The sequence below is a fragment of the Uranotaenia lowii genome, chromosome 2 (assembly GCF_029784155.1).
Source record: "Uranotaenia lowii strain MFRU-FL chromosome 2, ASM2978415v1, whole genome shotgun sequence".
NCBI classification, from domain to species: Eukaryota; Metazoa; Arthropoda; class Insecta; order Diptera; family Culicidae; genus Uranotaenia; species Uranotaenia lowii.
In genome coordinates, this window is record NC_073692.1 from 40,904,739 (window position 1) to 40,917,991 (window position 13,253).

The 13,253-nt window shown below is 32.1% G+C and overlaps 1 protein-coding gene across 1 annotated transcript in view; it reads right to left on the reverse strand.

Annotated features, from left to right (window-relative positions):
• Positions 1–13,253, reverse strand: part of LOC129741306 (ATP-binding cassette sub-family G member 1-like) — a 188,419-nt gene that overhangs the window by 10,899 nt on the left and 164,267 nt on the right. Inside the window, 5 exon segments of the mRNA XM_055733029.1 lie at positions 1,050–1,244; positions 1,246–1,374; positions 9,238–9,393; positions 9,461–9,561; positions 9,630–9,798. Of these exon segments, the coding sequence (XP_055589004.1) occupies positions 1,050–1,244; positions 1,246–1,374; positions 9,238–9,393; positions 9,461–9,561; positions 9,630–9,798 (750 nt within the window).

The following is a 13,253-nucleotide window of genomic DNA, read 5'->3' on the forward strand; positions in this document are numbered from 1 at the left end:
TATGTCGCATCAATCACACGACATGCTTCTTGATTTGGATTCGCTCGAAAATGGTATTGAATCCATCGAATAGCGGCACTCGAGTACTGTCAGGTGCAAATTCCACTTGAACAAAAATAATGGGAATGGTACGAAAATCGTCAAAGAAAGCGTGCTAACGTAATTGATAAGAATTTGTCGTTCGTTCGGATTCGATTTGTTTTCGGAAATTGAAAAATGAGAAAGCACATTGTTACGAGTCTTCTAGGAGATGGTGATTGAAAGTAAAAAACAATGAACAATTTATTATCTATTTTTTATTATTAAAATATCCAAAAGGGGAAAGTGTTGTACACCAATTGTTTTTACAAAAAAGGGGATCACATTTTTTTTTTCGTTCTGCTTACCAAAAAACACTGGGTCTCCCTGAAATACATTCTCGTATATGGTATAGGTATATTGCACTACTTGCTACTGGTAACTATTCTTAGGTACAAACATCGAATCCCATTAACTATGGGGGGGTAATGTTTTCGAAACAAAACAGCTTACATGTTCGTGTAATCACAGACGAAGTATTCTTGCTCGCAAAATTGATATGCATTCCTCTAACAGTAGTAATTCGAGTTGAATAAACCTTCAACAACATCACGCTAGTTTTTTTTTTTTGTTTTCGTATCAAACTTGGCCTATGTCCTCACTGCGCTTATCTTATCCGGGATAGGGGATCGAAAAAATCCCAACGCGGCCATTCACCCTTCCATGTCTCAGTCACAGATTTTCTCACATCTGAAGTGGCTTGCTTTCATTAAAAAAACTAGTTTAACTAGGTGAAAAGTCCTTTGTGCTGGCAAGATGGCGACATTCAATGACCGAGCTAAGCCCCTCATTGACTTAATCACTCGGTTAGGATCGAATCTAGGCAAAACCTTAACAGACAACTATCGAATGCTATTATAGTTAGTTAATCTAATCTTAAATTAAAAAAAAAATCGTTTCCAGACGACTTTTGCTTAAAAGTACCGCAAAAAAAAATGGAACGGGATTATCGTTTTGTTAAGTTTTGTAACCAGAGCACAAATACCGTGCACATGTACATGGTGGACAATGATAGACACAATAAGGATGAAGTTTTTCTCCATATCCACGTGCTCGATGTCCATGTCCTTCTGGAACAGGACCGGATTCTTGAAGTGACAGTACATCTGCGTGTCCGGACAGTACAGATACTCCCGGTTCATGCCGTAGACCGAGTTTAGGATCCCCGTGAAATGCGGCCCGGTAGTAGCTGATGTGCCACATCCATCTGAAGAGGGGCGTTATGTCCACGTATTTGGTGCAAAAACCGAACACCGAATAGAGAACTGCCAGAATGGGACCCACGAAAACGGCGAGCTGGAATAAGAAAAGAATTTTTAATATGATTATTTACATCTTGTATTCATTTATAAACCACTAGCTGATTTTATCCGGCTATGCTCGGATTCACATAAAACGTAAATCAAAATGAGTCGTTTGACTTTTAGAATTTTTATATTAAACTACATCATTATAAGCAATTTGCGCATCTTTGGCCATTGTTTCAGTTTTTTTATTGAGATTATTCACTGTGTTTATCGTTTTCATATTATAGAAAAAATTAAAGGTATGAGCTTTAAATAAAAAGACATACAAAATAATTTCCCTTGAAAGCTTATTCATCACGATAAACATTTTTTTCAACCACCATTTTTTAGGAAGCTTGAAAAGATTTGGACTTTTATTTGTTATCTTCAAATGATCAAATTGTTTTGATATCTTTCCCATCCTGCCTCTAATAAAATTCTCTTTTGGATATCATTCCACTTTTCAAGACGGATGATCTCCCTGTACAATGGTATATTACCTTTATCTTACTTTGAAATTTCTAAATAAACATCCGAATCTGGTTAAACCATGTTGAAGACTCATATTGCATGTTTTAAACTATTTGTGTACTTTTTTCGCTTTTTAATTTCACACTGTTTTATGAGTACTTGGTCTTAAATGTGAAAGTTCCACATTTAGTTTTTTGAAGTTTTTGAAAACAAACCACCTCTGAACCGAAGTAACCATTCTAATTCTATATGTGAGATACATTTCAATGTTCCTATTCTTGGACATTCATCCCATTGATGCTTGTGAAGTGTGATCAATTTTAAAATTCATTTGTTTAAATTCGCAGTACTTAACGGTTTTACTATAAGATTTATCTAAATTGGATGGTAGAATTGAACAAATTGACTCAAAAATTATAAATTGGCCAAAGAAATAGAACTGCATAAAACTGATAACCTCAGATTTAATTAATTAAAGTTTCATGTAATGGATTTGTTTCCAACGGAACCAAAAGTTTTTCCAGATAATACACGATCAATTTTCTAATCCCCCGTTAAAATTCCACGACGGCTATAAAAGCGTTGAAATCGAGGCCTTCAACTTATAACTCTGAATCTTATTATTTTTTTCTTTCTCTATGAGCGATTCTAAAAATTCGACAATAGTGGGTTCATAAAAGCTGAAATTTATGAAAATCGGTTCATTCAGCTGAAGAAGTCAATTCACTGTTCACTGTTCAGTTCACTGCATATTTATGTAGACTCTCAAAGCACCCCAGTGGCGGTAGGGAGCACTTTGAAAATCACTACAATTCTATTCAATATATTTCTAACAGGCTAGTTGTATTTTTCAATCCAAAATGTAGGCTCATTATTGCATTCAAATATCTCCTACCAGTACCACGTGCTAAGAACAGAAGAAGGAATAAAAATACCCGCCAAAATTCCCCCTTTCAAATTTTCAATGATCAGCAAGCTTTGATTTGCTTTCCAGTATACGTGAACTTTGAATGGTCGTTGCTAATGCTCGGCCCATAATGATGGTGAAAAAAAACCCCGCCAAAGGAAACGAAAATCGGCTGCCAAAATGGGTGCCATGACTTTTGGTTCGTGAGAATAAAATAGAACGTTGTATGGGAGGGTCCCTTTTCTTAGGTGGGAGGGGCTCAGAACTATTACAAAAACCTTACCCTGGTTCAACTACATCTTTGAACCAAATTTCAAGCTGATCGGTTCAGCGGTGTGGATTTGTATAAGGTGCATACAAACAAACAAACATATATAGTCCAACTCATCTTTATATATTAGATATGGAGAAATAGGAGTTTTAAGGGTAAAATGAATCAGTTTTTATAAAGTGGTTGTGCAGACCATATAAGATTGGTTTCGGATACGAATCAAGCAAGCCTCGTAGGATAATTTAACGACTCGTGATGAGAAAATCCACTTTTTGCAACTTGATACATAAAAAACTATTTGGAACTCTGCACTGAGAGCAAATTCACTTGTGTTGGGTACTCGTGTTTTTACAACACGTGTTCTATTTTCGCATGCTGTAATGCAAAAATTGCAATATTTCTATCACATACGGCTGGAATAGAAACAGTTCTGTAAGAAAATACAACACTCAAAGCGCTTGAATACATTTTTGCATGGTAAAATTTTCAAAATGTGCTACAAGTCCCAAAATATCTACCACTTTTTCCAAACACGAATGAACTTGCTCTAAAATGTTTGATTATCGTGACGGAGTTTGGTTGTGAAATGGCCTTTTCCTACCGAAAAAATCAATCTAGAAAAGTAATACTTTTCGATACAGTTTTCAAAACAGCGTCGAAACTTGCCGTACTTCGACACTGTTAAGGATAAGTTTTTAAATAAATTTTCAGTCTTTAACAAATTTGTAAAAAAATAAAAACTTAACATGAACTTACTTAAGTTATCTAATGTCATAAATAATTGTTATGATTTTTTTTAAAAATTTCAAAAATGGTAGAATTCTACTTTTTTGAATCATTCTACATCTGAAGTTTAAATATCTTCTCAAATTATTGGTGTTTGACTGAATGGATAATAACAAATATATTCAGAATATTTTTTTTTTATCTTTTAAGTAGTTTTGTTGGTGCATCAGTTATCAATGAAATCTAGTCAGATTCATTTTTGAACTTATAAATACACATTATCAAAACAAAGATTTGAAAGATGAAATCTGACAAAAGACTCAATTCAGGAAGTTAAAAGCTTCCAATTCAACCTTCGAAACATAGGCACCAAAAATGCTATTAAATATTATAAATAAGATTTTTTAATGGCAAGACGTTATTATTGAAAAAAAAAATATGTTAAAAAACTCATATTTTCCATTTCATTGTTTTTTTTCAAACAAATTTCCGAAATTTAAAGTCCCACCATTAATTTTTTTTTTCAAAAAGTTTTTCTTTGTATCTCAATTCTGAAATTTTTTGTACACAATAATCTTTTTGGAAGCCTATGAATTAATATTTTTTATTAGAAAAACATTGTCTTTTGTCCCTTCGAGGATTCATGATTTAAAGTGTCGGCGACAACGTATAAGATCCTAATTTCTCTCATACTTTTATAATTTTAAATTGATTACAATCTATGATAAGTTCGAAAAATTATTGAAGTTGCACAAACTATATTAAAACATTAGCCTTATGTTTTCTGTATTTTAAATAAAGCTCGATATTCCATTTTTATCTGTTTCCAACCTTGACTTTGTCAGTACATATAAATTTTCAATCATGGATTGAACATTTTTTATTTAAAAAATATGAAGTTCACATTGTGAACGGAAAAGATAATTGTTTTTAACCATTTATTTTGATATCTGGAGAAATTCGAATAAAAAAATAATACCCAAAGTAAGAAATTTTATCGTTGGAACACTTGAAACAAAATTTATTAGTTGTTTCTATTTATCACATTAAATTCAATTAATTACTAGGTATCTGTTTTGAATAAATTCTCTTAAGTTCAAAGTTAACGTTCATTATTTTTGTGATCAAGATTTCACATTTGAAATTGTTTTTTTTTTCAAAATTCATGGTTTATTTCTGACATGATCTGAAATTTATTTTAGAATTCGGATTTTATTCCTATTTCCATGTGGTTTCATATTTTATGTATTCTATTTTTACACTGATTTTTATGTCCGGAAATTTTGATTTCAAATTTGTAAACCAGACTGCTTGAAATTCATTTTCAAGAAAATTTCTAATTAAAAGGAACATCTATTTAAACAACTTATTATTGACTTACTAGGAAAAAGATTTGATTTTAAAATTTAATTCTGACTGATTTTGTATCGTAACAGTAAAATTTATTATGTTACTCGAGTTTACCTTCTTGTAAATTGGATGTTTAAAAGTAGGCAACAGTTATTAAGAAGTACCTTCATTGGACTTGAAAATCCGTGCAAACTAGCCAACGTAGATTTTTTTTCAAAAGCTTGAAATAAAAGCCAATCATTACCAAAATGCCAAAATACGCTGGGTATCAGACTTGATATTGGAATTTGAAATGTTGGAAAGCATCGTGTGCTTTTTTATGCATATAGAACACAATTTTCCGTTAATGTAAGCTTATTACCAGGAATATTACAAGTGAGACACTGCGAAATGTGCTGTGATACCCAGTTTAAAAAAATATATCATCAGGTTGGTCTGGAAGGGCTTCATAAAACAAATTTGGATAAAACGAAGAATGCACTTTACAAACATGATTTGTTATTAAGGGAAAACCGGCAATTCCGGGAAAAAAATTAGGAATGTGATTCCTTCACCAGGAAACCGGAAAAACTGCAAATTTAAGCATAAAACATGAAAATTTTCATTTTCTAGAAATTCTCCCACAAATTGAAAAAAAATGTTTCCAACTAAGAATGCAAGAAATTTCTGGGTTCAACTAAATGTTATAACAACAAAGCTTTTTCGAAAGCATATTAATATTCCAAATTTTCAAATTTTACAGAAGTTTAATCGCAGACGCTTTCGGCTTAAAATAATTTCAGACCAATTTTATCCTTTAAAGCTTCTTGAGAACATTTTTACATTTTTGAAGAAAAAAAAAATCCAATTCAAAGACTTCTACGCTGCATAGTTTTAAGCTTATGTTTTTTAATGATTTTTATACCGAATTTTGTGAAACAGTTGTTTTAGATATCTTCATTTGTCGATCTTAATACCGCAAACGACCCTTATTGTGCGCTGTTAAGAATTTTTTTAATGTTTTAAATTATAAAAATTTTACCTTTTAATGAATTTCCTCAAAATTTCGTGTACAGTTGGGCTAACTAACAAACTCAACAGCAAAAATAATAAGAGCTCAATTCTGGAGCAAAAAGGTTGATTATTTGCACCATTTGGAAAAAATGCAAGTGGCCCTTATTTTGCGCACTATTTTCTACTTATTCCTTGTTCTGGGCGAATGTCCCATATTACGCGCACCCAAATAAAACTACTTCCGTACTGGTAAGACAAACATTTAATTTAATTAAAATGTATTAAAAAGCATGTTTTACGGTTAGTGAAGTATTGCGAATTAAGAAAAAGGGCCAATTCAAGTCTTGGATCTTTGAAAATTATGTGACACTTTTTTTTGACTATTTCTTACACTTGCTATATGTAACTTGTAGTTGCTTTTTTCCTGCAGCTCGTTTACCAAATATTTATTGAGCGATCATGTTCTTCGCCGGATCTGATTCTACAGATTCCCTTTTTTTTGACGACAAAACATATAGATTTGAAAGGATTCCCAAGAAACCCCCAACAACTTTTCGGATACCCAATCTTCATAAAACTTATTAGAAAACTGTAACTCCTGACTCCCTGCATTCAATTCCTTGCAGCTTTAACATCAGTTCTCTTCGGTGCTTTCATTCTGCGCATTAGGAACATAAATATACAAATTCTGCGCATTGAAAGAAATCATTGTTTTAATTTGAAAATCCATTTTTTTTTTGTCAAGTTTTTTAGCAGTCATGTCATGTGAATAGAAGTAATAAATGATTATATAAAAAAAGAAATAGATGTGTGATATGATATGGGTGATAATTGGAATAACAACTATATGATGATTTATATCAGTGTAGAGATAGGAGAAAAATCATTGTAAAAAGAGAAAATTACAATTACTTCACGAAAGTGAGAGAGAAAATATAGGTTACAGAATTGTGAGCATAGATGCCACACCTATTTACCGATTTTTCGGTTTTTTATCCAAGAATCGGTATATACCGAATACCGATTTTTGACAAAACATCCAGATTTCATATCGATTTTGGAGATTTTGATACAAAATGTAAAATATATTTCAGTGTAAGCGAGACTATCGAAAGTATTGGGTTTCTGTTCAATTGAAGACGACCTTATTATATTATTTGGAATTAGCTAAGTAAGAAACACTTGATGCTTTCATGATAAGTGCACGTTTTTCAATGTTTCAATTGAAACTCTCAAATTTAAAAGGAAAGAAGTATTTTGATTTTGATAGTGGAATGTTTAAAGATAAGTCTACGAATAAAGTTTTAACTATCCGTTGGAATTTGGAGGTAATTTTTCCATTGAGAATGTTGGAAAACTGTCGTTTTCTATAACATATCCTGAGATATTTATAATTGCGCCAAGATAGCCAGCGGAAATTAATCTAATGAGGTTGAGTATGTATGAGTTTTCAGAATTTTGAAAACATAAAAAATTTGTAAAGAACACTCTTAAAGGATTACATCTATAAGGAATCATGTGATAATCGATAACATGAAGAAATTTAATGATTGAGAATATTACAAAAAAGCTTCAGGTTTTTTTCAAATAGAGAATTCCACAAAAACTTTTCAATATGCGATTTTTTTTAACTAGGACCCGCAGAACCAAAAGAGTTAAAAAGCAAATGATCCATGAGTTAATAATACGAAACGATTTTTCATGTTTCAAACTATATTTAGTGATTTTTTCAGATTTTGTTCGGAAGAAAAATACAAATTATTTAAAATCGTATGGAAAATTGCCAAACACAACAGCTTTAAAGTGTTTTTTTTTTTACAAATTTGCTTTTATGCACTCAAACACCTTTTTGGCATCAATGCAGTAATTATGAAAATCCAAAGTTTGTAAAAATTATCTAAAAATTATAATAGAGAAGAAAGAACAGTATAAACCTTCTAAGAACTCTTAAGAACGAATAAAAATGTATAAATACAAAAAAAAACGAGTACACAAAATACTATAAAGCATTAAAAAAAAATATTAAATAACAGACTTCAGAATAAATACCGAAAATTTTTTAATAGCCATATGATAACGATTTTCATACCGTTTTTTCGGATTTCCATACCGAAAAAATATTTGTTGGGTTCAAAAATATCGATTTAAATGTGGCATCACGTATTTTTGGTATGTTTATATGAAACGAGAGAATGTGAGAAAGAACGTTAACGAGTTAAATTGATCTGAAGGATTTCAGTTTGAACAAGATTGAACTAAAGAACGGGTGTTAGTTGGGAACCTTCCGCCACCTTTTCAGTGAAAGTGAAGAAATTGTGAAAATTTAACTAAATGTTGAGGCGTAGAGACCTCCGGTTACGACAATGTTCAGAATGATTTCGGTATCGAATTTTGAATACGGCGAATGCGCCAACATTGCTGTTTCTAGAAAATGCGTTCAAAGTTTGACAGCTCCATAAGCTCCCAGAAAAAATATTATTTCGATTCCTTTATTTCTCGAAAACCAAGTATTCTTTAAATAGCTTTATACCATCGAAATGTAGGTGTAGGAACGTATTCCACCCAGTTGATTACTCAGTTTGTTCACATTTGGCGCATTCGCCCTATTCAAAATTTGCTACCGATTTCATCTTCCACGTAAAGGAATTTCCAGAAAATTCTGTTTTACACTGTTTCATTTGATCTTTTTGTTTTTTTTAACACTTAAGCTGTACTGCTAACGGCGGCTATTTTTCAACGGCTGCTTCCTACATTTACTTTGTTTTTTTTTTTTTTTTTTTTTTTTCATTACTCGCGAACAATTTATCAGATTCTTGAAATATTTCTGTTTAAATATGAAAATGGGCAGAGTTCGGGACTGCGCAGAATTAGGACCGTTCACGGTAGAAGATTTCACGGAAAAAAAATTGGAATCATTTAATGAATAGAAAATTGAGTATCGATGTGAAACATCTACAAAAATATTTTAAGACGAAATAAACATTTGAATGCAGTGAAAAAAATCTAATGCATACCACCCTTACATGCGCACAACACCTCAAATATTGTACGCAAGCTAGCAGCCATTCTTGCAAGGAAGATTGTACCGTGAAAGGCGCTTCAGTAGGACAGTTTGCTTCGCTAATCGCCCAGAATAAAGTCGATACGATACACACCTTAATCGGCAGCGTTGCTCCAACGAAGAATCCCCACGCCTGGGCAGCCATCGAACCTCCGATGCAGAACAAACAGAACAGCAGAAACCGATCGAAGGTGTGATAGTTTCCGGTCAGATAGTAGCTGATCAGCACGTACAGCATCGTGCAGGCGATCTAAAATATTCGAAAATAGAATATTAGATTTTTTTAATGGATTAATAAATTTTGGGTTTTTTTTTACTTGAATAGGAATTTCCAACAGCAGCACTGAGAAAAAGTAGGGTCCCAATTTGTACCACCGATTAAAGTGTTCTCTGTTAAGGTACGTCATTTCCATTGGAACTGAAAAGTAGAAGACATCGATTAGGGAAAAAACAAATATGGAAAGAAAAATGTCATTTTCAATTTACAGGAAAGTACAACGGCCATTTTTCCAGCGTAAACCACCAACAACATCGATCCGTACAGATAGACATAGTTTGCCAGCACAGTGTTTGCCTTGGGTCCAACTCCGGTGTAGATGTATCCGAAAATAAGGGCAATCATGGCGTGGGTAAACAGTCGACATGCCACAAGGAACTGGAAAAATAAAACAAAAAAATTTAAAATACCAATTTTGAATGAAATTATAAAAATAATGTTATTAAATTTTTATTAACTTTATGCATGTACATAATTGTTAAAACTTGTAAGTTTGAACGTTAAGTTTTGATAATGATTTTGAAGTTATGTCAAAGTCAAAGTGAAAGTCAAAGTTTAAAAAATGGAATTTCTCCATAAAATACCACGAGATTTCAACGGGTAATTATCATAATTTTTATAGTTCTGTAATTGCTCCAAGAGTTATTTATTTCCGCGCAATAGCTGTTTTCAGTCCTACAAACCAATAAAAGAGTAATTGATTCAAAAAGCCCCGCTCTGTAATGTTAATTTCACTCGATGATCGAGCTCGATGCGCATATGGTGTGAAACTCAGTCTGTCAAGCTAGCTTCCATATTGTATCGGTTTGAATTCCTGAAAGCCCTTAAACGGGAATCTGCGAAACCGCTAATGGATGCTGTTTTTCACACTTGCCGCTCAAAACAAACAATAAACCCCTGGCAGCAGGGAGATAATAAATGGTTAATTACGCCCCCTCACCCATTCCGTGCGCTGCCTGGGCTGGGAGTATCAGATCTAAATCGGTTTCGATTAGCCCCGAACTAAATATGCACGAGAAGCTCGATCTTCTGCGGTCATTAAACAAGTGCAAACCGCAATTGAAATCGAAAACCGTCAATTAAGTTCTGCTGCGAAGCAGCAAGTTTGTCTTATCTGAGACAGATCTAGAAATTGAGAAAAATTGCATTCCTACAATGACACCCAATAATTATCTTATTCCATATAGAAAATCACATAAGACTGTTATTCGGATACGGGCAGATTGACATCGGCACGTGTAATTGTAGAGAATCTTGGATTGATGACTGATGGGCGTTTACGTCAACCTCGATGATATAATATTCTGGAACTAGAACAAAAATATGATTCACGCAAACTACCAGATTTGCCCGGCTGAGAGACATATGATAATTGTTGCACAATTTTCGCTGTTATTTGTCAGATTTCACTGAACAATCGATTGAATTCCATCATCAGCTGGGTGAATCACTTTAACATTGAAAATTTTCAGTTTCAGAAACACATTGAGAAGTTTTAACCCTGATCCGCTCTTGAGTGTCAATATGACACTATAGGAAGTTTGGCGGCTTGTTACTTTATTCGGATGCATCCGAATAAAAATAAATTCTTCGGGGATCCTCAATGAATTCTTCAATTTTGAGTCATTACTTTTTTATGGATGCACCCTGAAAGCCAAAAAAAACTCCCTAATCAGACCTTGAGTGTTAATTTGACACTCCTCCCTTAAAACCAATAAATCTCTTTTATTCAACGAACGATTTTGTTTTGTTTTGGAAACCTCGAAATGTAACTCAAATATGTTTCTCAGACAATACTCAACTACAGTATTTAAGTTTTCCGTTATTCAAAGTCTAAGAAAAAAATACGAAAAAACATGCTTCGGAAAAAGACTGTAGATCAGCTACGGAATGTTCAAAAATATTTCACTTAGTGTCCAAAAAAGCTGAAGTTAAAAGCTATACGTTGCACAAGGGTATATTTTTTAAATTTTTTTAAGATCATGACCACAAAAAATGTAAAAATAGTGGTGTAAAAACCGTTCTTTGCAATCAATGAACCGGCAAAATTGTTTAAGTTACACCAGATCAATTTTGAAAAAGAGATTTGAAAAGTTGACAAAATGTGGCACATTTTTGCATTTTTAAATTTTCAAATGACGAAACACAAATTTTTTTTGACGAATTTTCAATTGTTGGTTTTTTCAAACTTTTTGTCAATTTGCAATTTTTATGATTTTTTGCACTCAAATTCAACTTTGCACTAGATTTTGAGTATATGAACAGAAAGCCAATTTTAGACCGATTCTAGTGGGGTTATCATATAAACCCTGCGATACTTTATATCGCAGCGCTTAATATATGCTCTCGGTATGAAATTACCTCTCTGGTGATTATAATATTTTTGTGGAAATCTTGCGTTAATATGCCCGAAATTTAGAGCAAATTGAATTTAATTCTTAGAAAATCTGAGAAATTCAAATTGACAAAAAGTTTGAAAAACAGATACCTTTGAAAATTCGTCATAAATTCTGTGTTATGTATTTCGAAAATTCAAAAATGCAAAAATATGCCAAATGACATCAACTTTTCAATCCTCCTTTAAAAATATATCTGATGTGACATTAACATTTTTGACGATTCATTGATTGAAAAGTACGGTTCTTACACCACTTATTAACATTTTTGTGGTTATATAATCTTAAAAAAAATTCTAGAAAATATAACATCATGTCCAACTTATAGCTTCTAACTTCTCGCTTTCTCGAAAACTTTTTGAATTATTTTTTAAGGATTTCTAAGCTGATCCACAGTCTTTTTCTGAAGCATGTTTTATAGGATTTTTTCTTAGACTTTTGATAACGGAAAACTAAAATGTTGAAGCTTAATATTGTCTGAATATTTGAGTTACGTTGCGAGATTTCCCAAACTATAAATTTTGTAGAATTCGGTTGGAAAACATGAGAGATAATTTTTTTTATTCAGGACTGTAACGGCTAAAAATTTCAGGGACGGATGAGGGTTAAGGTTTTGATAAATTTTAGTAACCTGAATCCAAATATGGAATTAGTTTTTTTCGAACAGCTTATGACACATTCAACGCGCTTGTACCGCTCAAAAGTGATTTGTATCCGTTCGCGTATCAAAAAATTTCAAAATTGTCTTTGATGATTTAAATCACACGAAACCAACGGCAAAAAGAGAAAAAAGTTTATTAACACATGTTTTTAGATGATTTTGAAAATCAGTTTTTTTTGTTGAAAAAAGTGTTGTTTTTGACAACTTTTACAAAATGATTAATTTTAATATATGGATAATTTTTTTTTGGAAATATTTTTAGTATGTTCAGAAACCAAAAAACATGGCTTCATTACGTAGAAAAAAGAATTTGTTTATATCCAATGTAGTTGGTTTGAAAAGCGAACAAAAACAGTCGCAAATGAGGGAATTCACGTCAGAAAAAGTTTTTATTTTTAAGAGAAAACTATGACTTTTTTTTAATAAAAAAGTGAGCTTTTCTTTGAAAATGATAAGACGATTCTTAAACTCTAAAATTTATCAGTTGGAATCTATCTGAGTTACAAAAGCGCGAATGAGTGAATTAATGTCACAAAATTTGATTTTTTGTAAAATTTTATATAAAAAATGTGCTCTGAAAGCTGTTTTGACCCTCCAGATGGTCGAATTTTTACAAATCAAGCATAATTTAGTTGATTTTTTGAATAACTACATTATTTTCAAATAAAAATACCAAAAGATTTTAAAAAAAATTTTTTTTTTTGTGAATCTTTAAATGAAGACAGTAGTAATTTTAACATATGATCCCTCAAAATGTTGCTATTCAAGTGCCAATA